General features: G+C 42.9%; 1 protein-coding gene across 1 annotated transcript; it reads left to right on the forward strand.

Moving 5' to 3' along the window:
* The first annotated feature begins 1457 nt into the window (after positions 1-1457).
* LOC139462322 (uncharacterized) lies at positions 1458-27428 on the forward strand. The gene is made up of 12 exons (XM_071243958.1): positions 1458-1605; positions 1785-1872; positions 2285-2457; positions 3181-3317; positions 3647-3819; positions 5018-5134; positions 8120-8256; positions 9681-10615; positions 15040-15203; positions 16577-16620; positions 18818-18891; positions 26468-27428. The coding sequence occupies exons 1-12, from the start codon at positions 1476-1478 to the stop codon at positions 26582-26584; spliced, it is 2289 nt and encodes a 762-aa protein (XP_071100059.1). The 5' UTR covers positions 1458-1475; the 3' UTR covers positions 26585-27428.

Below are 27428 nucleotides of genomic sequence, written 5' to 3' on the forward strand. Positions count from 1 at the left end.
TAGCTATGACACAGCAAACAAGGAAATAAACAAAACAAACGAACAACCGAATGGCATGTTTTGTTTCCAAACTTAGGGATTGAGAAAAAATGATACTTTTCAAGAAAAGCGTTTCTACGCAGTGATAAGTCCGAAAGGTTTCCTGGATCCAATCTATCCAGTGCAGCACACCCACATTTACTATACAATACACAAAACCCCTGTTATTAAGTTGTCATGCCTCGACACCTAATTTCAATATTGTTCAAAGCGACATTGCATCAAATGAACTAACCCAACAACCCAATAGGTGAGGTGAGGTGAGGTGAGGTGAAACTGGGTTTAACGTCGCGTCCATTTATTGCACTTATATAGCGACGTGCATGAACGTGTGTGTGTGGCTGCTCGTACTAGTCCGGACTGATGCCGATTTATAGTGCTGGCACACTTAGATACCATGCCGCAGTTTAACATGAATACCCCACTCAGACACAGTATACTGACTCCGAGCCAACCAGTCCTTGTCTTAGCCCCTTAATGCCGAGCGCCAGACAGGGTAACAACAAGTACAATCTTTAAACGTCTTAAGGTATGACGCGGCCGGGGATCGAACCCCGGACCTTCCCCTCTCCGGGAGGACGCTCTACCACTAGACCACGGAGGCGGTCCAACAACCCAATAAATGTTGAGATATTATATGACATTCTTCACAGATCCGGTATCACACACACCTAGGAAAGGACCCGCCATGATTTGGTAATAGACAGAAGCTCAACTGATGGTTATAACGCTGTCATGTTAACAGTTTTTAGTTAAACAAATGATGATATATATTTTAGACACATAGGTTGATCTTAAGGACAGGGTATAACTGGGTTTCCGGATGAATATTGATGGATTTGAAACAAATAAAATTTGTGGATACGCAATGCGTAAAATCACACGCATTAAGACTGATTGATATTTGTCAGGTCAAGTGTAACATAAAGAAACTGGGCATGATGTTTGATATTAATCATAACTCCAACATGTGGCTTTCTTCTAAATTGTCTTCAAGAAGGAAGGCTAAATGTGGTATCAAGGTGGTCGAATGTCAAATGGCTGGTTTATTGAACGATATTTACGAAAACTATTCAGTGGTACAGTCGTCAAAATAATTAAATATAAAAGCAACAAAACAATTTCCATAATCATAAAAAATCATATCTGCTAAAATGCGTCATAAATCGATGGGCAGAGTCGCGCCTCGTAGGCTTGCCAGAAACCTATGATGCTGGTTCATCGTCCTGGTCATGTTTCTAGGTTCGTCAGCACCATATTCTTGCTCGTGGCATTCGCTGAAGCGGGAAACGTCTTAGACCTGTATAGCTTTCCTCCCAGATCAAGGCGACACGCCCTGATATAACTGAAATTGTGTTCATATTGGGAACATTCGGTCACCTATACATGATGTTGATGATGTTGCAGGCAGTCGCGGTGGCAGTTCCTGGGGCATCATGGCGCACGTGTACGAGCGCGTGCTGCACATCATCAACAAACCCCCCACAGAGAGGGGGACCAGTGAGATAGACACCATCCTTCCCTGGTTCAGGAAGAAGGCGGAACTTTTCAAGGAGCTGAAGACAGGTGCGTGGATAGTGGTCAGTGGAATAGTGGTAGTGTAATTAGTTATAAAAGTATACACTGATAAAATGTTAAATAGAGTAGTGATGAAGTGTTGAGTAGGGTGATAATGAAGTGTTGATAGTGTAGTTATATGAAAATATTCAGAAATATTACCGAAATAGTTGACTGCTGTTTTTCAGAAATATTGCTGGATATTGTGAAAAACTGTGAATTCTCAACATGTCAGCGTGATCACGTGATCATCAGACAAGGCGACAAGGGAGACAAGTGAGTTGTTACTGTGATCTATCCAATGCTTATGTTGCATGCGTCGTGCATTTTGTTATAATTCATAAGGTCCTAAAGACTTAATGTTATTATCCCTAATATTCTTCAACAACAATGTACGACTAAACAGACATTTAACAAAAACCGCCGATCAAACTTCAGTCTTTCGAGTGAATGAGAAGTCACATGTGATTTATAACCAACAAGTCACAAGAGTGAGTGAGTATGTTTTTTTACGCCGCTTTTTGCAATATTCCAGCAATATCACGGTGTGGGGACACCAAAAATGTGCTTCACATATTGTACCCATGTGGGAAATCAAACCCGGGTCTTTGGCGTAACGAGCGAACGTTAAGCCCAAACCATCTGTAAAACAAATCTCAATTGGTCGGCCTCTGTTGTTCTCTGCAAGGTTCTACATCATTCTCACCGGCACCGTCAGCGTCCACATCAACACCAACCTCGTCGAAGACGACTTCGAGTCCATCAAACAGAAACAGTTGGATGAAGAGGCTAATGTTGCCGAGTCTGAGGGATTCAAGTCTCTGGACAGATCCAAATATGGAACCTACATGGCCAAGATACGTGAGTACATAGACGAGAAGGGGGTTACGGTTGACCACGTCGTCTAAGGCGCCACAATTCGCTATGAAGAGTTGCGTACCTTAGGGGTGCCAGGAACCTAGGCCATGTTTCCTGCAGAACATAAATAAGGTTTACTCTTTGACTTGTGGAAAACAACAAGCGACACTCTAAGTATACACATCGGTGTTACGTCTGCGGCCACGTTTGTGTGTATTGTCATGTGATAGTCACGTGACATTATGGAATTTGTTCCAATATGTCTTCCTTCCAGTGCTGGCCGATGTTAGCTTCTAATGACCATAATAAAAAAGTTCTCGAAATCGGCCATTATGTTGTACAAACTATATGCGGAGGAATTGGCCAGTTTGCAGTTTAGTATTTTACTGTCCCAGACAAATTCTGTGGTAGAATTATCAAAATTATACGGTAAAATTACCAAAATTCTGCGGTAAAATAACAAAAGTCTGCGGCTAAACTTACAAAATTCCTCAGTAAATGTTGTGGTAAAAACATTACCAATTCCCCTAAAAACATTTATTCAAAGTTATTTTTTTTCTTTTAACATTTAAGTCTATTGCATTTAAACCATTGGGGTTTGGTATAACATGTCAAGTTTGTCAAGCTATTGTGTTGGTAAAGTGTTCCTTGTTCATTCACAGTATTTGACCTTGTTCACTCCCTCTATTCGACCTTGTTCACCCATTCTTTTTGTCCGTGTTGCAGCTGCCGGTAAGAGTTTCGGCGAACTTGCCCTTATAAGAGCCGACAGTGTCCGCAACGCCACCATCATCGCCGACGAGACGACGGACCTACTGATGGTCAACAGAGACCTGTATAACAGATCACTACACGCATATCAGGTGGGTACAGGGGAAGGTCTTTGACGTTTATGGTGTTGACAAATCAGGGCGTATCGGGGATTCAAACCTAGACCATCGGATCCGGGTACGACTAAGGGACATAACTTTGCACAGCGAATTTCCAACTGGGCCAGAAAGGCCCTTTTGTAGGATGTGTCTATTTTTTGAATAGTTGGAATATTGCTAGAAATGGCACAGGACAGTACTCATCCATATCTGCATTATGGCTGATTCTATATGGATCTTAATCACAATTATTAATTTTGTGGTGCACCAATAACAAAACATTGGCTTCAGGTACAATATAACCTTGACCTTGACCTCCTCAGGCTCAAGAGTTTGACAAGAAGTACGGGTTTGTGGACGACTACCCCCTGTTCTCGGGCTGGAATCCCCGCTACAAGAGGATGGTCGCTATGAGTCTGGTAAAGAGGAGCCTCAAGTTTGAAGACACGGTCATCAAACAGGACACAGCCGTAGACGGTCTTCACTTTATAATTAGGTTAGTTACATTTAAACCTTTTCGACACCCTTTCATTTTTGGTGCATAGTACCCATCTTGGGAAATCTTGGTAATGGTCCTTATATTAAGGAGTGTTAATTCTGGATTGTATGAACGTTCCATGCTCGCCAAGAGCTCTGCTTTTGTTGGGGCGAAGAAAGCTGCGTGTGTTCTCGTAATATGTATCTAGATGTGACGATATTGCATGTTGAAATATTGACGGGGTCGGTGGAGTGAGTGAGTGAGTCCGATTTAACGCCGCTTTTAACAGTATTCCAGTTATATCACGGCGTGTTAGCTTATTGTTGGAGGAAAGCCCGAGGTGATGCAGGTGTCAGACAATTACCACTTCGGAAAAACCCAAGAACACGGGTATGGTGCTGACAAACATAGAAACATAATCGGGGCGAACCGGGATTCGAACCCACAATCATAGGTTTCAGGAGTGCCCAAGGGACGCACCTCTGCGCAGCGAATCGCGCCGCCTTAGACTACTGGGCAACCCGTGCCCCCCAAGCGTTCGTTCCGCCGAAGGTCACTGTTCGATTCTCCACATGTGTGAAGGTCCAATTCAGGTGTCCCACGCTGTGATATTGCTAAATATGGCGTAAAACTATACTCACAAACACTACTCTTGTTAAGTCATTGTCATTAGGTAGGAGTTTATTCAATTGCTAGTCTTTCAATAAATATGGTTTTATAATACTCAGCACTTACCAGCCTTATTGGACCGGATTAGCAACCCAAGCTTGCAGTAAAAGGCGACTATGCTTGTCGAAAGAAGCGACTAACGGGATCAGTTGGTCAGGGTCGATGACTTGGTTGATGCATATCATCGTATCCCAATTGCGTGGATCGATGCTCATGACATCAATCACTGGATTGTCTGGTCCAGACTCGATTATTTACAGACCGCCGTCGAAAAGCAGGAATATTGCTGAGTTCGGCGTTAAACAACAAACAAATAAACAGAGTTTTATATCGTCAAGTTGACTGTTGCTCATGCTGTAAACCACCAGTTTGCCGGTCCATTGTTAGATCAGTTACAGACCGCCGTGGGAAAACACAGACTGTGGCGTAAAACTCATTCCCTCCCTCATTCTGGCTATCAATGGTGACCACCCAATCGGCCACCTCATTATTATTAGCCCCCGCGATTTCTTGAGCAGTGAACGTGACGTACGGTCGTGTTTTTCAGCGGACAGGTGAAGATCGTGGTGGACCCAAGTCTCCACCCCATCCAGTACCCCACCTTGTTCCCCAAGGGGGACATCGCAGCGCTGGAGAGGGAGAAGGCCAGGGAGCGGCTCAGGAGGTGAGAGAGTGAGTGATTGAGTGAGTTGGGTTTAACGCCGCTTTTAACAGTATTCCAGTTATATCGCGGTGTGTCAGCTTAATGTGGGAGGAAAGCCCGAAGTGATGCAGGTCTCGGACGTTTACCACTTCGGTGAAACCCACGAGCACGGGTATGGTGCTGACTAACCTAGAAACATAATTTGGGCGAACAGGGATTCGAACATAGGTCATAGGTTTCTTGCGTGCCCAAGGGACGCAACTCTGCACAGCGAATCGCGGCGCCTTAGACGACTGGGCCACCCGTGCCCCCAGGAGGTGAGAGAGAAGATCCGGGGTAGAATAGGTCTTCAGCAACCCATGTTTGCCGTAAGAGGCGACTAACGGGATCAGGTGGGCACGCTTTGAAGTACTCACTGACATACAAATTATGTACTCGCTCACGTGCTCAGTCGCCTACTCGGGCACGTACGCTATCCACCAAGAATCGTATCGTAGTAAAAACTGTTCCATGGGAATATTTCCCCCAGAGAAAAAAAAGTGCAAAGGAATAATTTCACTTCTGCATCACTCTACTCACAAATCCGTTCTCACGACGAATATATTCAAAAAAACATATTAACTTACGTGAGTAAAGAATTCGCTCGTCACGGCGAAGACCCGGGTTTCGTTTCACCACGTGGGTACAACGTGTGAAGCCCATTTCTGTGGTCCCGCGCTGGAATATAATGTTGATAATGCTGGAATATTGCGAACGGCGTAAAACCATACTCACTCACCCACTAAGGCGAGAAAGCAGATGCGTGCGTTTGGAGTATTAGAACATAGAACATTTACCAGTATCTTCAGCTCTTTAATATCACCGTTTCAACAGAGAACGTCGAGGATACAGCATTTTATCTGTCGCAGGTCCTTGTCAACGTGAGTGAGTGAGTTTGATTTTACGCCGCTTTTAGCAATATTCCAGCAATATCACGGCGGGGGACACCAGAAATGGGCTTCACACATCGTACCCATGTCGGGAATCGAAACCGGGACTTCGTCGTGACGAGCGAACGCTTTAACCACCAGGCTACCCGACCGCCCCCCTTGTCAACGATGTTGATACTAATGGACTGGCGGTGCAGACTTGAAATATCGTTTATTCAGGAAAACAATACGTTGGCATCAATATAAATCAATGTCCAGTCGATCCAGCCTCTCCTCGGTTGTGGCGTGACACAAAGTGACATTTGAAATGCCCATGTCACACCCTAGGTAGGCGCACGAGATACAGCCGGTACAGCCAGGAGCGAGAGTGAGAGAAGAAGCGTACGTAAAAGGAAACAATAGAGCTAAGTTGTGGACTAATTATAATCCAAAATTGGCTCCTTTGTCCATGGTCAAACTAACTGAATTGTTGATTAAACAACACTTGGCAACGACGGAACTTTTATGAATCATTTATGTTGATCATAGAACAATTTCATGAAAAACACGTTTGATATCAGCGAGATTCGAACCCGTGATATCCGCACAGAAAACTAACGAATGAAGTCTTCTGCCACGGCGACATGAAAGAAATGGTATGAAATTAATGACTTACATCAAGACTTAGTGCTTAGCCGCTTATGATCTGCGAAATGTGTTTTATGCAATTTTTATACAGTATGTTACTCTAGTATGCATACTAGTATTTGTACAGTACTTGTGATTTTGTAGCTTTTCGTTTAAGGAAACAAAACGGTAAAAAGGAAATTACTATTATCATGATCAGGGCTAAGTTTGCTCATAATAGGCCCGTCACCATGGGCAAGTAATATTCAGGTGATTGAATGTGCCCGAGTTGGTCCAAAATGAATAGTATACTTGCCCCGGGACATGTATTTCATAACCCAAATCCCAAAGCGCGAGGTGCACGTGCGAAAGGCTCGGAGAACATATATCGCTTCACGCAGGGCCGACTCACACGGTCTTCTCACAGTTGAGCATAGAGTTCCTGAATATCTTTCAAAATACCCTTGAAGCGTATTAGGTGCTATAAATGTTGGACATGGTTTAAGTATGTTCGACCACTCGGACCGCAGTGTCTAATCGTTGAAATGGTTGATTTAACATCCGGCGACACATCTGACACCAACCGTTCTCCACAACGATGCGCAACTAGAACACGACCCGACCGAGCTTATCTTGTAGTAATTCCGAGGTGTTTAGAAACACGCATTATATCCTTCTTGTTCCATTTAATCAGAAGTAAGTATCAATAAAACACTTTCACTTTTAAAAAATAAATGTGAGAAAAAACATGAATTTTTTTTACAAAAAATTCAAAACACAGTCATTCGTGACCAACTCGAATTCTGGACAAACCGAAGTCTCATAGCTATAGGTTTCGGAGAAGATGCGAGTGGTGACGACTGAATCAGGTCAATATCGATTCCCCTGTGTGTTCCACTCTATTAATCTAAGATGTTCATCTCTTTCCTCCCAAACGCCGTGATATAACTGGAATACTGTTAAACACAACTTACTCACTATCATAATTATAGAATGCCGATATAAAACACTGGATAATCGATGGTGAGTATCTCCTACCTTAGCGGCTTCCATTCACACCAGTCGCATCTTGGGGGTTGTGTAAAAAGTGTACCTGGGAATTAAAAGAATAGAAACTATTCCCGTACTTCCAACCTTTCCAGTTTTGAAATCAGGAGGAACTACAGAGATAAATACAATGTGGGTTGTTTGTTGCTTTGTTGTTTAACGCCGCACGCAGCAATATTCCAGCTATATGACGGCGGTCTGTAAATAATCGAGTCTGGACCAGACAATCCACTGATTGACATCATGAGCATCGACATGCATCAACCAAGTCAGCGAGCCTGACCACCCGATTACGACAAGCATAGTCGCCTTTTACGACAAACATAGTCGCCTCTTACGGCAAGCATGGGTTGATGAACACAATGCGGTATTATGCTTAGTACTAACTTGTGTTTCTTATATACTGAATATTTATATTTTCCAGGGAGATGAAGCTGGAGAAGAGTAAGGCCGTGGATAAGAAAAAGACATTTCAAAAACGGAAACAGCCGCAACAAGAAGGCAAAAAGACAACGATCCGTCATCTTGAACTTTGCCTCATGGGAGCTGTGGACGTAATAGGTATGTTATAACAATGAGATTAGCTTCTTTTATCGTACACATGCATCGCATAAACAAGATAAATGCTACATGCATGCTAATATTTACTTTTCTAACAAAGACACAATTTTATAGCAGATCTGTATAATCACATCGGATTTGCTTCAAACAAAATGGCGGTCAGATCAAAAGATCTATATTGCTATAAAAGGGGTTTACCCCGCGAAGTGTATCAAATTACTTAAGCACCTAAGAAAATATCTGTCGACGCCCAGTTGACGGTACGCATGTTTTGCAAATCATGTACTCGACCGAAATCTACTCGGCATTTTACGAACCGGATGTCGATTTCGTTACGCAATTTTGATTGGACTATGCATAGATTCCGAAATTCCAGTCTAGTTTGGCTAGGGTTGAAAATTGGGCCTTCAGCAACATTCCAGCTGTATGACGGCGGTATGTAAATAATCGAGTCTAAACCTAACAAACCAGTGATTGACATCATGGACATCGATCCACGCAGTTGGGATCGATGACATGCATCACCCGAGTCAGGGAACCTGACCACCCGATCCCGTTAGTCGCTTCTTACGACAAGCATGGGTTGCTGAAGACCTATTCTATCCCGGGTCTTCACGGGAAGATAGGGAACAAAATGAACCGAAGGAAATGTGCGTAATGAAGTAGAAAATGACAAATGTGTTATGTATTATTCAGTGGATGGAGCTTGCTTCCTTCGTATCTGTAGTCTCGCGAGTGAACCAATAGTATAGTTTCCAAGTACATGTAGGCACGATCGCTTCCGTGGTAGTGGTAGTGATAGAGCGTGCACCCGGAGAACGGAAGGTCGAGGGTTCGATTCCCGGCCGCGTCATACCAAAAGAGGTTAAAGGATGGTACTTGTTATCGGCATTAAGGGGCATTAAGGGCATTAAGGGGCTAAAACAAGGACTGGTCGGCTCGGAGTCAGTATACTGTGTCTGAGTGGGGTAGTCATGTTAAACTGTGGCAGGGTATCTCAGTGTGCTAGCACTATAAAATCGGCGTTACTCCGGACTAGTACAATCAGCCACACACACACACACACACACACACACACACACACACACACACACACACACACACACACGCGTGTATGCACGTCGCTATATTAGTGCACTAATCTTGGACGCGACGTTAAACCTCACCACCTAGATATGCGCCAGGAAGAGATATTTTACGTCCGTTTCCTATGGTTCATGGAAAGTATGTTTGAAATATGAAATTGTTGATAAATGTCACAACTATTTTTGTCGGTTTATTAGTTAGATAAAACACTTCCCCTCGGATGTTATGAGATTTACAATCCTCGGATTAGGGTTTTAAACCTCATAAAAACCCTTGGACTTGTTTTATCCAACAAATAACACATCTGTCTGTTAAACCCAACTCACTGTTCCCGGCAGGTGACTTAGAGATGGCGCTGGGTCTCTCGACGTACGCCGAAAGCGTCATCTGCACACAGGAAGCGGAAGTCTACCAGCTTGACCAGCGGAACTACGACCGTCTGATCGAACGGAGAAACCCGCACGCCATCAAGATGATGAAGAACATCGTCCACACCAGGTTGAGCCTCCACTTCTCCAGACTGAGCGAGGAGAAGCTTCCTCTCTTCCGCTACTTCCTCTACACACTGGACGAGAAGGAGAAGAGGGATAACCAATTAGAGCAAACAGCCTCCCCGGAGAAGTCCCCCGAGCCTGGCTGGAAGGTGGACCGTCTTCAGAAGGGACCACTGGTCAACCTGTTCGGACCGGGCAGTGTCTTCTATATGATCAGAATGAGAGAGAAGGAGAAGAAGAGACGTACCCAGAGACCTAAACAATTCGGGGGTTCAAAATTCGGGGTGACGTCCCAGTCAAAATTTACGTTTGGCGCTCGCGCTTTACCTGAGGTTGGAAAGTCAAAAGCAAATATCATTGAGGAGTATGAGAGACATGAACGCTTGCCCAGACCGGAGATGTCTGTAGGGCATAATCCTTTTATAACGGAGCCCGGGAAGACACCTACTCCAACCTTTCAGAACGGCCAGTCTCAGTTTCCTCCTAAAATCACGTACCAGGCTGTGGATGAGGATCCAGAAGATCTGCTCCACGAGTCCAACTTGTTTCAGGTCAATGACAACAAGGGGAGAGAATCCACGACCACTAGGCAGACGTTGTCGCCGATGTTGGGGGATGATGCCGACAGTGGGGACGAGGCGGCGTTGTCAATCGGAGACACGGCGTTAACTCGGTTGGAGGAGAGGATCCAGGCTTGGCACAGCAGCCTGGACGACCCGGAGACGCGGTCAGCAGGGGTGAAGAGAGCGGTGAAGCTACACCGATACCAAGGGATGTTGGTACGTGGGTTTATCGTTCTTCTTTTGTCGTTTGTTTGTTCTTTTGTCGTTTGTTTGTTCTTTTGTCGTCTTATCGGGGGCATGATGGGCAGAGTCTTTCAAAGAGCCGAAATTCGCTTGCAATTTGCCTCCCTGATTCCTGGCATAATCCGATGATCGCAGGTTCGAGTGCTAGAATATTTAGGATTCTTGGTTTGTCCGCGCCAAATCCGAGCTCGTGGGTTTTTCCGAAAGTTGTTATCACATGAGACTTCATCACTTCGGGATTTCCTTGCCCATTATACTAACACGCCGTAAGTAACGGAACTACTGATAGAGAGGGATTAAACCCACCTTGTTTTTTCGTTCCGACCCCATATGTTTTTTTGTGGATTTATAACTCAGTTTATTGGTATGTCAACGGTAATTGTACCGACCCTTGATTCTGCATTCTCAAACTTGATGAAAGTGTAAAAACAAAAGATTTATCGGATCTTTCTTCAACCGATTGAACATGCTGAAGCCTGGAGTAGATGTAATTGCATACATGTGGCTGATACTGGTTAAAGCGTTCGCTCGTCACGCAGAAGGCCCGGGTTCGATTTCCCACATGGGTACAATGTGTGAAGCCCACTTCGTGTGTCCCCGCAGTGATATTGTTGAAATGTTCCTTAAAGCGGCGTAAAACAATTCTCACTCACTGCACACTTGTATTGCACACGGGTATATTTATAAAGGTGTGCGAAAGCGGCCATGTTAACAGTTTTAGAGAAAGTGATGTACGCACGCTAATAGTCTGGAACTTTTTCAACCTGTTTACCTGCCTATTTACACATGCCATTATCGGGAATATAAACGCATGTCTGTCCGTGTCTTTTTAAACGTTAAGTTTGTTGTTTTCCGAGTGATAGGTCCCACTGCCCATCTGTCGCCTGGGCGCCAATAGATTGTTGGTTTGTTTAACGCCGCACTCAGCAATATTCCAGCTTTATGACGGCGGTCTGTAAATAATCGAGTCTGGACCAGACAACAGTGATTGATATCATGAGCATCGATCCACGCAATTGGGATCGATGACATGTATCAACCAAGTCAGCGAGCCTGACCACCCGATCCCTTTAGCCGCCTCTCACGACAAGCATAGTCGCCTTTTACGGCAAGCATGGGTTGCTGAAGACCCATTCCACCCCGGATCTTCACGGGTCGGATGCAAACAGAAGAGGATGTACAGGGCCGGAGACATTGCTCGTCATACACCCAGGAGGAACCCGCACGCTATCAAGATGATGAAGAACATCGTCCACACCAGGTTGAGCCTCCACTTCTCCAGACTGAGCGAGGAGAAGCTTCCTCTCTTCCGCTACTTCCTCTACACACTGGACGAGAAGGAGAAGAGGGATAACCAAATAGAGCAAACAGCCTCCCCGGAGAAGTCCCCCGAGCCTGGCTGGAAGGTGGACCGTCTTCAGAAGGGACCACTGGTCAACCTGTTCGGACCGGGCAGTGTCTTCTATATGATCAGAATGAGAGAGAAGGAGAAGAAGAGACGTACCCAGAGACCCAAACAATTCGGGGGTTCAAAATTCGGGGTGACGTCCCAGTCAAAATTTACGTTTGGCGCTCGCGCTTTACCTGAAGTTGGAAAGTCAAAAGCGAATACCATTGAGGAGTATGAGACACATGAACGCTTGCCCCGACTCGTCACGCAGAAGGCCCGGGTTCGATTTCCCACATGGGTACAATGTGTGAAGCCCACTTCGTGTGTCCGCGCAGTGATATTGTTGAAATGTTCCTTAAAGCGGCGTAAAACAATTCTCACTCACTGCACACTTGTATTGCACACGGGTATATTTATAAAGGTGTGCGAAAGCGGCCATGTTAACAGTTTTAGAGAAAGTGATGTACGCACGCTAATAGTCTGGAACTTTTTCAACCTGTTTACCTGCCTATTTACACATGCCATTATCGGGAATATAAACGCATGTCTGTCCGTGTCTTTTTACACGTTAAGTTTGTTGTTTTCCGAGTGATAGGTCCCACTGCCCATCTGTCGCCTGGGCGCCAATAGATTGTTGGTTTGTTTAACGCCGCACTCAGCAATATTCCAGCTTTATGACGGCGGTCTGTAAATAATCGAGTCTGGACCAGACAACAGTGATTGATATCATGAGCATCGATCCACGCAATTGGGATCGATGACATGTATCAACCAAGTCAGCGAGCCTGACCACCCGATCCCTTTAGCCGCCTCTCACGACAAGCATAGTCGCCTTTTACGGCAAGTATGGGTTGCTGAAGACCCATTCCACCCCGGATCTTCACGGGTCGGATGCAAACAGCAGAGGATGTACAGGGTCGGAGACATTGCTCGTCATACACCCAGGTCGGGGCAAACTCGTTGCTTGTGCTATCAACCACTGGTTTGGCTGGTCCAGTCTCGATTATTTACCGGCCGACGTGACAGAACTGGAATATATCTACGTTACACAACATTCATTCACCCACCCAGGCTACACGTTTTATAGCTGTATGATTCATGATTTCGAAATATTCGGAATGATTAGTTACCTTGGGCCTTAATTGCAATGTATATATGTATATATATATTTGTCTGGAAGATTGATATCTGATATACTAGAGGTGCTATTGTGTTTGTACACAATGTCATAATGCCCGACAGCACGTCACGTCATGTTCTTGCAGTGCAGGGGAAAGAGTGATTATTACCTGCCATAGTATCATGGTGTTTGAGAGCATGTAATCTTCCCTATGCAAGGGAGTTAACTGACTTTAAAAGCCCAGTTTCCACCCCAGCCGAACGAGGCCGGAGCTATAATTTGGCTGGAATGACGATATCGACATCTGCTTCATAAGCAACATTGCATCTGCCGTGTCGAATTCGTTCGATTGCAGGATTTGCAGAGCGCCGTCTACTTGGTGTCGACACTTATTGACCAATCAGATTCCACTCTGATATCACCTGCTTCTGCTTTAAACAAATGGCGACGCCCAGTCAAGACGATCTCACCGATAATAAAGATCTATATTGTAGGGTTTTACAGTACGTCTGTGATTTCTGGTATGATCAAGTACTTACGAATGGATAAGAAGGGGGAAAATGTTCAAGTGAATATCATTTTACGAGCAAGTCACTTTGACACCAAAACATACTGTGTTTAGCCACTTCGATGAAAATATCTCAGTGTCAGGCGTTCCACACACGTTCGAATTTTGAGAATATTTTCTGATTACAAAATGGAATTACATTAGGAAGAATTTCAAAGTAAGGACGAGTAAAAAACATGGTAATTTCGCCATCGCGTGTTAGGCGTTCGAGTTTGACTGTGTGAATCCACGGTTCAACTGATGTGTCGTTTTTATCAGAGCCTGCTGGACACAGTATGGGCTAAAGCAAAACATGCAGCAATCATTTCACCACTCCATGAAAACTGTCGAGACAGATTTTTTTAGGGCTGACAGTTTCCTCAATATTCAGATAGTCTTTGGATAAAGCAGTGGGAGAAGAAATTACCCCAGTCTATTAGGTCTCTTTCCGATTCGTTCAAAACTCAGTGTGGTCCAATTCCTCATTAGGGACCGACACTAGGATGAGGCGAAAAAAGATGTTTATCACACAAGACATCCAACATGTCCTGCTCAATATATATTTTTTTAGTACATGTTAAAATTATTTTTCCGACTCATAAAAAATAGAAGAAATTGTCTGCCACAACAATTACATTGTTGCAAGGTGTTTTTCTCCCACAAAATATTCAGACTCATAGTTTTTCTTAAATATCATCTGGTTTTGCAGCTGTAGCTGGAAAATTGTCCTATCTCCAGACAAAATCCAAGTAAGATTCGACAATGATGAGCGGGTGCTGTATAGCGTATCATTGCGTATAATTTTATTCAGACGACGTGGATCGTTGCTCATATTATCAACCACTGTTTTGTCAAAACAAGACTCGGTCATTATAGGCCGCAGTGATACAGCTGGTTCATTGCCGACTGCGATGTGAAATAACATTCACTACCGTTTTGTGGTTGTCGTAAAAGACGACTAACGGGATCGGGTGATCAGGCTCGCTGACTTGGTTGATACATGTCATCGAACCCAATTTCGTGGATCGATGCTCATGATGTCAATCACTGGATTGTCTGGTCCAGACTCGATTATTTACAGACCGCCGTCATATAGCTGGAATATTTCTGAGTGCGTCGTTAAACAACAAACCAACCAAAAACCAAACCGTTTTCTGGACAAACTTTGATTCGGTTAAGTCAACATTACACATTGACTATCTTTATAATCCTCTTCGGCACAGTGTCCTCCTGTTTGTAAGTTTCACCAAAGTGGAAAACGTCTTATTACCTGTGTCACGTTGGGCGGAAAACTGTTCAAAACGGCGTTTAACCTAACTCACTCACTCACTCTTCACCAGGAGGAGCGGAAGCCAAGACCAGGCAACAAAGTTCATATGAGGATGAGGGATACGACACGGAGCGTTGCATTCTACACCTACCGCAGCGACGACGACGATGCGGCGTCAGACGCTGACGTGAGGAACAGGGCATACTCCACCATGGCAGGTTCTTCGTTGTCAAGGTAACGTCAACGTGTTGCCATGGAAATGTTGTATTATCAGAAGGTATATGTATGTATTGTACTTTCTTTCATGGTTTCAAAATGTATTGTATATGTTTTTTCTATCTTGTATTTTGTCTTTTATCTGCCATACATTTACATCTTCCCGAGGCAAGAGAGTTAACTGACTTTAAAAGTCCAGTTTCCACCCTTGACGAACTAGGCTGGAATTCCTGGGCTCGATCGTAGCGCCACCAGTGGCTATTACGAGTTATGTCCCCTCTGAGCTTCTCCTTTAGACCAATCAGATTCCCCTTCTCGTATCACTTGCATTTGCTTGAAACAAAACAGTGGCGCCCAGTCAAGACGATCTGATCGATAATCAATGTCTATGTTGTAATAAAACGTGAGCACCTTGATTAAAAACATGAAAAGATTTGGAAAATATCTGTTGACAACGAGTTGGCGGTGCACATGCTCTGCGAATCCTGCAATCGACCGAAATCTGCAAGAGAGTTTACGAACCGGATTTCGATTTCGATGCACGATTTTGATTGGACTATGCATAGACTCGTTAGTCCAGCCAAAAGGTAACTCCATAATACTGGCCTAGTTCGGCAAGGGTGGAAACTGGACTTTTTTAGTCAGTTAACTCTCTTGCCTCCGGAAGATGTACATTTATTGCTTCATTGTGCATGTATGTCTGTCTGCCTATGTATACCTAGTGTAACGTGGCTTCATTAATCACAACAATATAACAACCCAATCACATTAAAATCATATCTTAGTTCTCGCTACTGCAAAACAAAGATCAGAGGACATACCATTACAGGTCACGTCAGAACGACCTTTCGCGAACTTTGACCCGCCAATTAAACGACTAACAAGAAATCAACATTAGCCAATCAGAAAGAAACTTTCTCCAGCTATACGACCTTTGTTTGAAACTGGCGACTACTCTTTGAAAAATGGTTTTGATTAAAAATGAGAAAACTATACAAAAGAACATTCTGGGATGTGACATTCTGGGAAAAGACATATCTGTACGGGCTATGCGTTCCGTTCAAATGTTCAAATGTTTGTCCTATTGAAGCAAGAGACAGACGATGATTTTTGACAGATTCAGTCGTAAAGGGCGTAATTGTCGTTCGGAATACCCGGTGTTGAACTTTTCGAGCTTGCGCGGTGGTAAGCGACGCTCTGATTGGTCGGATGAAAGATCGTTCTGACATGACTCGTAATGTGTCCTCAGATCTTTGTTTAGCGGTTGCGAGAACTGAGATCTAATTTTGATGAGATTGTATAACAACCGCCATTACATCCCACAATACGCAATTCTTTGCATGGGCCTCCTGCATGAACTTAACGCATGCGCATTGTGTTTCTGTTGTCAGTACCCGGATATATGACCTAGTTTCTGAAGTGGAACATAATCCAGGTGTGTTTTGCTTGTATTCCTTGTCAGCGCGTCCTTTTATTGGACTGCACTCTCTGTCTATAACGTTATATAGCTTCTGCAGATTTACTGGGTCTCTTGAAATATCACCATCGAGTCTCCAGTGTTTTAAATCTCCATTCTGTTATGATAAAATACCCTTGACTCATATGTCCAAGAGTCCAATTCAAATAAGACACCGTTTAAAATAGACGTCCTTTCATGATTCAAACAAGCCGCAATGTCACCAAGACCATTGAACCCAGACTCCATCAGCTTCGTTGAGGAAGTGACGTCACGATCGTTTGGCTGATGAGCTTAAACAACCAATCAAACCGACTCTTCTGAACGACAGTTCGGCTTTGATCCACATTCAAAATAGCGGCCTCTTGCGAGAGACCCCTTGATATATAGGATTTCAAATATTGGATTTTACAACGAAACATTTTGAACTTCTTTCTTAAGTATCAGGACAAGGGGCGGACGCGTCCTCATGCTAAAAGATGCCCCAAGTTGTATTTGAAACGCTACACAATAACACGAGTCGTTACCTCCTATACACAGAGTTTCTGTATGCAGTATCCTGTAATTTGATTCGATGGCTGATTTTAGTGTCATGTCATACGAACTTGGCCCAGTCGTCTAAGGCGCCGCGATTCGCTGTGCAGAGTTGCGTCCCTTGGACATGCCAGAAACCTATGATTTTGGGTTCGAATCCCGGTTCGCCCCGATTATGTTTCTAGGTTTGTCAGCACCATACCTGTGCTCGAGGGTTTCACCGAAGTGGTAAACGTCTGAGACTTGCATCACTTCGGGCTTTCCTCCCACATTAAGCTGACACGTCGTGATATAACTGGAATACTGTTAAGAGCGGCGTTAAACCCAACTCACTCACTCACTCACTCACTCACTCATACGAACTGGACTCACATCTACGTGGAAGGGTCCAGGGTGTTCGAGATAATCGAGGATGCCAGTTATCTACGATTAAATTCCTGCAGAGCAGTCTTCTAATTTGAATAAGGGGCCACGGGTGGCCCAGTCGTCTAAGGTGTCGCGATTTGCTGTGCAGAGTTGTTTCCCTGGGCACGCCAGAAACCTATGATTGTGGGTTCGAATCCCGGTTCGCCCCGATTATGTTTCTAGGTTTGTCAGCACCATACCCGTGCTCGTGGGTTTCGCCTGCATCACTTCGGGCTTCCTCCCACATTAAGCTGACACGCCGTGATGTAACCGGAATACTGTTAAAAGCGGCGTTAAACCCAAATCACTCACTCTGATTTGAATAAATATATCGAAGTCTCGTTCTGACAAGGCAGCGATTATATTGTAGGTCTCTGCCGAACATAAGTTCAGAAAAGGAAAAGGAATTTTGAATTTTGGTTGCTCATGGCCGTGTTAGTGCTAAGTTAGTTATAAGAGCGCAGATAACGCTACTTTCGAAACGAGGCTATGGTGGCGGATGGTCCAGGGTATATTTAAGAAATACGCGACGAGTGGGCGCAGCCCCGAGTGGTTTATTCTCCCTGTAGTGTTTTATTGTACGGTAGACAACGACCAGGAGTCGTGTATTTCTTATATAAGATATCAACACTATGTACAGCGTCTTTCAGGATGTTAATAAAATGTACAAGCTTTAAAAATATTTATCCCTATTTAAATAATGATAAATCCGATCCGCCGGACAAGTCCTTTTTATTCTAAATTTTCACGTTGATGATCTGTACCTTGTTTCCTAGTACCAACTGTCACATCTCTCCCGCTATTAGGTGTGATCGTTCAGTTACTGCGGTTATCTCCGTTGCACATCTACATCTTTGGGGGGAAATAATGTCGTCCATTTTACAACGTCATCAGGTTGCGAGCGCATTTCGAATCTCCAGAAATGACGTCATTATAGAACAATGTTTTATCGTAAAATAACCACGCTTCGTTCTCCATTGGTCGTTGCGATTAATCGCGTAACTATCTTCTATGTCATAACAGAATGGACTTATGATACACTGGATTATTGAGGGTGGTTACATATGCTTTGTATTAGTGTTGTAAAATATTTATATAATCTTTATCTCTATCATTTCTAGATTGATTTAACGCAATAATGATATTTTACCAAATCACAAAATAGTATTCAGCATCAATCAGCCTTTGTGTATTTCGTTGTATTTTTTTTCAATGCTTCTCTTTTTGTCTGTAACAGAGTACACCAAAAAACTCCGAAAGTCCGCCCATTCTAACTCTGGGCGGAATTCACGACGCCGACTCACAGAAAAGGTAAGCTGGAATTGCAAGTGGAGTGGAGCGTGAATTTTCTGGAAGTAAATTGTGGACTAGATTGGAATAGTTTTCGAATGGTGCATTGTTTCGGTTGTGAGAGATACTTTTGGGGCAATAATGAAGCAATAGCATGGCGGGTACATGGAACCTTGCATAACGAATCCTACCCGGGTCATTGAGTGACGAACGAACGCGTTAAAGACAAACCAATGATTGAAAGCATGAGCTACATCCGAAACAGCTACATGGGAAACAATGACACACGTAGTCTGTCCCAGTACACTGATAATCTGCAACATATATACGACAGTGTGTTGTTGGATGGATCCTATTGACACTATAGTCAAAATTAATTTGTCGTTTGGTGAGATGGGTATAGTGTCCTTTGAAAATTATCTCAGTTATATCACGGCGTGTCAGCTTAATGTGGGAAGGCTTACAAACAAGAATAAAAATTAGTGGAATCTGGGATTCGAACTCACGAACCACTAATGCTGCCAGCCCCTGTGGAACTCTACGAGGCAACTGGGACACCCAACCCCCCTTTCTCTGACGTGTATGTGGTTCATCTTATGGTACATGTAAAAGAAACCATCAATTTTATTTTAACCAACTTTCCGAATATATCCCAGAGTATATACCCGAACAATTCTTATATCCCGAGTATACGGTATATCTGTGTATTTGTTATATACAAAAATTCGGTATATCCAAGCATTTCTTATGCTCTGGCTTTTACAGAATGTTATTGGATATGGAAACGTGTTTGTCGCTTTATTAATAATATTATTATTAGTGTTCATCTGCCGAGTATCCGGTATATCCGGGTATTCGATCGTGAACTTTAGCCACATTGTTTCTAAATATTTACACATCAAGTGCAACATCTTTCCATATCAGTACACTAAGGTCATAAGGGCGGCGGGGTAGCCTGGTTGTTAAAGCGTTCGCTCATCACGCCGAAGCCCCGGGTTCGAATCCTCACATGGGTACAATGTGCGAAGCCCTTGTGTTCCCCGCCACGATATTGCTGGAATATGGCTTAAAAAGAGGCGTAAAACCATACTTCTTCACTCGTTGAAGACCATTATCCTACTTTACAAAAAGAGAGGATATGTTTCTTTAAAAAACAACCTCATATTTTATTTTCATTTCATTTAACACATCACGTTATTGATAATTGACACTCACTGACCTGTCAAATAGTCTCAAGGATATCGTTATATTCCCACTCAAAGCTGAAAGCAGTTTTGAAACACGAGTTAAGATGTCTACACACTGTCGTAATGATAATGGCCTTCTTGTGTTAATGTAATAAACGGGTTGTATGCGCCTGAATGTATTTGGATTAATATTTCTGCGAATCATTTTCACGTCGTTAGTTTCTTATTCATATTATACTCATACATATTACGTAATATTTGTAAAAATAAACATGCGCGAATGTAACGAGTTTTAGTTCACCTGGGGTCACTGGTGATCAAGTCATCGATGGTGCTTCGCTGTGAAGAATTTCGTCCCTATGGGTTCGAATCCCAGATTCTCATTAATAAGGTTCATTGGTCTGCAAGCGCCATATAACATCTCACACCCTCACTTCCAGCTTTCATCCCACATCAACATGACACGCTGTTACGTAGTACCGCCTCCGTGGTTTATCGGTAGAGCGTCCGCCCGGAGAGCGGAAGGTCCGGGGTTCGATCCCCGGCCGCGTCATACCAACAGACGTAAAAAGATGGTATTTGTTGTTACTTGTCTGGCGCTCGGCATTAAAGGGCTAAAACAAGGACTGGTCGGCTCGGAGTCAGTATACTGTGTCTGAGTGGGATATTCATGCTGAACTGCGGCATGGCATCTCAGTGAGCTAGCACTATAAATCGGCATCAGTCCGGACTAGTACAAGCAGCCACACAAACACACACACGTACATGCACGTCGCTATATAAGTGCAATAAACCCCATTTCACCTCACCTCACCTGTGACGTAACACAACCAAAACGATTCTGAAGTACTTATTAAAATATCGAAATGATATGTCTGTTTACTGTCAAACACCGCCCCTCTATATATGAATGAGAGAGTATGGTGTTATGCCGTTTTTAGCAATATTCCAGCAAAATCAAGGCTTCATTTAGCCCTGTGACCGCCAATAGTTCCTCGAGGATACTGGTGGACTTGCAATGTAACCCCTTACGCGTGTGTGCTTCTCCCAACTATATCGGGAAGCCTGCGGTGTAGAAACGTCTGTTATTATTTCTGGATCTGAAGCACAGGGGTAAGCTGTCCATGCCAAACCGGAAGTTGGTGTGTTGCCTTGTTTGCCGTTTAACGCCGCGATCGGCAATATTCCAGCTATATGACGGCGGTCTGTAAATCATCGAGTCTGGACCAGACAATTCAGTGATTGACATCATGAGCATCGATCCAGGCAATTGGGATACGATGACACACATCATCCAAGTCAGAGACCATCCGATCCCGATAGTCGCATCTTACCAGAAGTTGATAGGTAGCAACTACCATTTTCTCACTGGACAGTAAAAAATGTGATTTCATCCGAGCTCATGGCGCATGATTTAGGCAAGTGTTTATCCCTTTGAGTTCATATTTTGAACTAAATTTTATTTATATCAAAATTTTATATATATACATTTTATTTATATCATGCACCTAGGGGCTTCCTGGCCAAAATCGTTTTAGTGTTTATGTGAGACACTCAATAATAATGCCGTAATATTGCTGGAATATTGCTAAAAGCTGCGTGAACCGAGATAATTATATAACAAAGCAGAACCAGTACGTGCTGATGGTAACTGGTTTCACACTTTCTAGTTGGTAATTGTTTATACAAGCTGTCTATTTTGGTTAATGTAGCTTGACAAAACCTTGTTCTGTCTTTCCTTATTCCTGCTAAAGATGACGCAATGTTGAGGATTTTTAATATCCTTCTATGAAGCAATTTACCATTGCTGATACTGTGAATTCTTTTCACGCGCAGGCCATATTTAGACGTGCACGCTTTCACACAATGATTCACACATTAACTCATGTTTCATTCTGACGTGGGTGATTAAAGGTGAGGGTCTGGTGTTAAGTGACACACATGACTAATCAATTGCCTCGATGTCCGTGGTTCTGAAAGAAAAATAAATAATGTCACATGGGTACAAAAGACGCCTAGAGAACATTGCGTGCCAGACCTATGAAGGCCACATACTAGTATCGGGTCAGATGGTAATGGGGGAGATGTCTGCCAAACCCACGTATCAGTACTTTCTAAAACCTGAAGACATGTCCAATCCGGTTTTGTTCAATTGGAAACCAAAGCTGCTGAAGGACATCTTTCTTTATATTCACAAACGGTATTTCAGATCATCCCAGAAAAGAACGAAGTTCAATTATAGTAAACAACGGTTATAACGAACTTAAAGGGACCACTAAATTTAGTTCGTAATAACCGTTGTTCGTTATAAACACATATACAGCATAATTCCAGCAAATGGACGGGGCAAAAAACCTTTCCTTATAAGCGTGTTCGTTATAAACGTAGTTTAATGTATATCAAAACATTTGATTTTTCAACTTTGTACATCCCCGCTATCCCACACGACACACTTAGGGGAAAACGTTATTCTTTCATCCATGGAGTATTTGTTAGTTAAAGTGGTGTCCTGAGTTACATCTCCATCTTTAGAGGTTAGGGACAAATTGTCTAAAATGAAAGCAAATGCTATCTGAAATGGACTGAGAAAACAGTGTGGAAAATGCTGGAATTTCTCATTGATAGCATGTGAAATGAATATTTATGGATAAAGCATTTGGGCATAAATTAGACATCCCCATAGGCACCAAGTGCGCTCCCCTTCTGGTTGAACTGTTTCTTTATGCGTATGAATCGGAATGTCTTCTCGGATTGGCCAAATTACGACAAGGGGATGTGGACAAGAAGAACTTCAGCTTTGTTGTTTAACACCGCACTCAGCAATATTCCAGCTATATGACGGTGGTCTGTAAATAATCAAATCAGGACCATTCAGTGATTGACATCATGAGCATCGATCTACGCAAATGGGATACGATGACATGCCTCAACCTAGTCAGCGAGCCTGCCCACCCAATCCCGTTTGTCGACTTTTACGACAAGCATGGATTGCCGAAACCCAATTCTAATCCGGATCTTCACGGGTTAAGCTTCAGATATATCGACATTCTGATATTGTTCGATAATTGTTTAAATAACCACTGATTTACCCACCTGGACTAGCAATAACAGAGACCAGTGCAACTGACTCATCTCTTTCACATTTAGATCTATGCATAAAGATTCAGAGTGACAATAAAAATATCCGCAAGATTGTAAGAGGGGTGGCTTCAACTTTCCCTTCGTGTCGGGCAATATTCGAGCAGCTCCAGCCTACATGAATCTACATTTCACAATTTCTGAGGTACAATCGAGTATTATTTCTGCAAAGATTTCAAGAGGGTCAAACGACTCTTGCTCAAACTCGGTAAAGCTTTCACAAAGTTTTATGGTAGAGGACATTTCAAAAGTTGACGCATCAGTGACAACAACTTTTAAGGTGAAAACGGTTTTTGCCTTTGCATGTGTTTGTGACTGGTGCCACCGGTGTGACAGGATACGCTAACCTTTTCGCGAGCGCCTTCGCTATTTATAGTGATCATTAACTAATGCTTATATAGTCGAAATCGTAAAATGGACTCTGTTTTTAGAAGATATTGTTTTTTGATTTTGTAATTGTGTTTTTGTCGCTTTTATAAAAAAAAGAGAGCGAATGTGGGTTATTGTTTAATGTGACACGAGGACGTTTGCAGCTCTTCGCGGGCAAAACAAGGTACCATATTCGACATATTAAGCGCCCAGGGCGCTCTCAAAATTAGTTCAAAGAGCGTAAATTTCGTGGTTTATGATGAAATGTTTATATACGACAAATATATCTTCCAGAATTTAATTGCCCATAATTGAGGTTGCATATATCAAACGTATTATGCACGAATAAACAGTCTTGTATACATTTATCAATGGGAAGGGGTGCTAATTGGGACTGTACATTAGCCAGTATATTAGCAAATATCGCCGTGGGCGCTTATTAGAGCGGAGCGCTTATTACGTCGAATACGGTAGTTGAAATGCTGTAATTTTTTATATTCTAAGTTTACACGAGAGGTCGGTCACATGACCGCGATATTGAAAGTTCATAAGTGTATGAACGGCACAATTTGACGTTCATATGTCTTTCACGAGGCCGTGTTCTTAGAATGACGTAAACACTGACGAACTACTCCCACATTCCTGGGGGAACCCTGGGAATTACCTCGCACAAATAAACACAGAAGCGTTGTTTCTTAAAATTTACACTCTTTAATCTTGGACTAAGCGTTTTGGGCATACTTTGGATAAGTCAGAGAGTTTGATTGCATGTCCGTTTAAGGATACCCTCGCTACAACCCATCCGAGGGAAGAGAACGAAGAAAAGCAGATTCAAACTACAATAGGATCGACTCGATCCGTGTCTAGACTATAGTGACAGTCTAAGAAATATATGAATGTACCTTAGCTTCTATTTGACACATCTCTACAACCACATTTCAGTGATCGGCCAGTTTATCAATGATGACTAAAACATATAACCGCCACAGGTTTATTAACAACTCCCGAAATCTCTCCTGTCACGTTTATCGTATCGGCCATTTTGACGTCTGGTCCGAAAGCCATTCGATGCATGATACAAGTTCGATTAAGTATAAAAATGAAATAAAAGTGTTGAAAACGTTCATAAATTATGCTACATGTGCTCAGGTGAATCTGAAATTTTACTGTCCAGCGAGAAAATGGTAGTTGGTACCTAACAACGTCCTGTTTGGAATGGACAGCGTCTACCGCTGATTATATTTACCGAAAACTTAAATCGAGTCGAATGAGCAGTGTTCCCCAATACCACCACTGAGGTAATGACAATCGTTCGTTACACTGGTGCAGTTTATGTATAATAAGATTTTTGACGCATGAAATGATCACTGTTTTTCTGCAAGAATCAGTCTGAGGTTTTTCCGAAACAAAGCTTCATGTTTGCCCTGTGACTAAGTTGTTTTTCAAATGAATTTGTTATTGCTGGATTGCAAATGCCACTGATCACACCACTGTTTTAAGCATTTTCTAAACTTTGTTCACCATGAATTGTGTAATGGTTGTCAAAGGATATTAATATTTTGGAAGAGCAAAACATCAGTAGGATGTCTATGGGACTGATAATCATGCTACAAACCTCAAATATACGCGGACATGCCTGTGAATCAGGTGCGCGATACGTTAACGCTGTTGTCATGACAACCATCATTTCTTCCTGAATTTCGCAGTATTTCGTGAAAATTATTTCACCAAAAATAATAAGATGTAATCAGAACATGTTACGGTGCTTCCTGTAAATTAATCTTTCACCAAAAAAATAGAGTAAAATTCATGAGGATTTTCTTTTTATAAAACTGGATTTTGTAAACTTATTTACGACGTAGAGCAATCTGCCTGTCAACTGCATGTCATATTATCTAAAAGGGTGACAGGAAGGGAACCCAGCAAGAAGTGGTGATGTGACATTTGGACGAATACTTCTTGCGTGTATGCAATCAACTCAAGATCATTCGAGTGTTTTTTGTCTTGAATTAATTGGAACCTTTTTTTCAAATTATGTATGTGGCGTAACCGGTGGTTCAACTATTGGTACGCAAAATATTGTGATTGTACAGACATCGGTAGACAGGGCCCCAGTTTAATACGTTCATAACTCCACCGTTGAAGATGTCCATCTTCGGTGAGATGATGTCGATCTTAGGTGAGATAATGTCGATGTTAGGTGAGATAATGTCGATCTTAGTTGAGGTTATGTCGATCTCAGGAGAGATGATGTCGATCTTCGGTGAAATCGCGAACTTAACTTCAAGCCGTCGTAAAATCACGGTAGGATTACTTTGCTCAAGATTTAGCTATGGGTTTGACTGTGACAGTGACTAGCTGTTAGCCATTAGCTAAAGATGCATGGTAATTGTGACTGCTGTTTAATAGGTTCGTAGGTGGAGGTGAGGTGAGTTGTGGTTGGTGTGTGTGTGTGAGTGAGTGAGTGAGTGAGTGTGTGTATGTGTGTCTGTGTGTGTTTGTGTGTGTGTGTGCGTGTGTGTGTGTGTGAGTGTGTTTGTGTGTGTGTGTGCGTGCGTGCGTGCGTGCGTGCGTGTGTGTGTGTGTGTGTGTGGATTAGATTTTTTCAGCTGCAGCTACAAAACCAGATACGTTTTTATTTAAAAGTAAGAGTTTTTTAAAGAACACTGCAACAGTGTATTTATTGTGGCAGGAAATATTTTCTTCAACAGTCGGAAGCATAATTTATTTTTTTTCAGGAATTTTCTGGGACAACGAACTTTTTTGATAGAAAAAGGCCCCAACGCCCCAAACACATACCCGGGGCAACTACCCACCCACCTCACACCCCCACCCCGAATTTCAAATGGTCGGTCCCTAATTAGCTCCTTGGCTAGAGTATTACAGAGGTGTTTCTGTTGCAGAAGCCGAAGAAGCAGTACACTGTGGAGGAATACATGGCGCTGAAACAGGAACTACGCCTCCGACAGATACAGTACAGATCCTTCCTCCCGCAGAGAACTTCCTACACCGTGTTTTAGTTGTTGAAGACAGCGCCGCCATGCGGAGGCGCTCTTGCTGAGTTTCGTTAGCGAGCCCTTAGAACGGTGTGATTGGTTCTAGTGCTAGACGACAGTCGAGCCGAAAAGCGTGTGCTTGCAGCCAAGTCAAGTTGACATGCATTTACCCGTGGACGTGGGTGAATATGTACAAGTCGATGTATGCGAACTTGGGAGAATACGTACATGAACAACTATCCTCAGATGGCCAGTGCATATCTCCTTTTTGTAACGATAAATCATATGACCCATTTGCTACCGTAGAAAAATGACGTCACCATCTGCACCTCTCATAAAAACAACAACAAAATTTCCATAAAATGGTTCTCGCACACGAGCGTAAAGTGACTGGACGGTTGTTTTTAGCGTAGCGTCTTTCGATCCCGGCTCTACTCGAAATAAGTCCAGGGTAATCATCAAAAGCAATCGAGATGTGGTACACATAATAATCAAGGATGTCGAATTACCCATCCGAGGAGTAACGACATTTTAAGTATTGCAAATCGATCCACATTAGTTTGAAATTACATCCATTTTAAAATCCCACTCGTAGCTATTTCAGTTTAATCTTAGCATTTAGGGTAAGAAGGTGATCATTTATTTAACCGGATGTGACGTGGTAATGTAAATTGTACTCATCTAGACGGTCATTTGTAAAATGATATTGACACCGAACCCATTGTCATTAGCCCCCCACAGCCATGCGAACAAAGGGTCATGGTCAAATGTCCACTTTAAGTGGACACTGTCAGTATTAATGATGCAGCATTATTTTCTATACACACACATATATATATACATAAATTATACTACTTTGACATTTATC

Source organism: Haliotis cracherodii, unplaced genomic scaffold (genome assembly GCF_022045235.1).
Source record: "Haliotis cracherodii isolate W230 unplaced genomic scaffold, xgHalCrac1.p SCAF_15, whole genome shotgun sequence".
NCBI classification, from domain to species: Eukaryota; Metazoa; Mollusca; class Gastropoda; order Lepetellida; family Haliotidae; genus Haliotis; species Haliotis cracherodii.

Excerpts from the sequence above, each read along its gene's own strand:
- LOC139462322 (XM_071243958.1), top strand. The coding sequence starts at position 1,476 with ATGGCGCACGTGTACGAGCGCGTGCTGCACATCATCAACAAACCCCCC. Across the intron at positions 5,135-8,119 it reads GCCAGGGAGCGGCTCAGGAG|GGAGATGAAGCTGGAGAAGA; the intron begins GTGAGAGAGTGA and ends TATATTTTCCAG. Across the intron at positions 15,204-16,576 it reads GCAGGTTCTTCGTTGTCAAG|TACCCGGATATATGACCTAG; the intron begins GTAACGTCAACG and ends TTCTGTTGTCAG.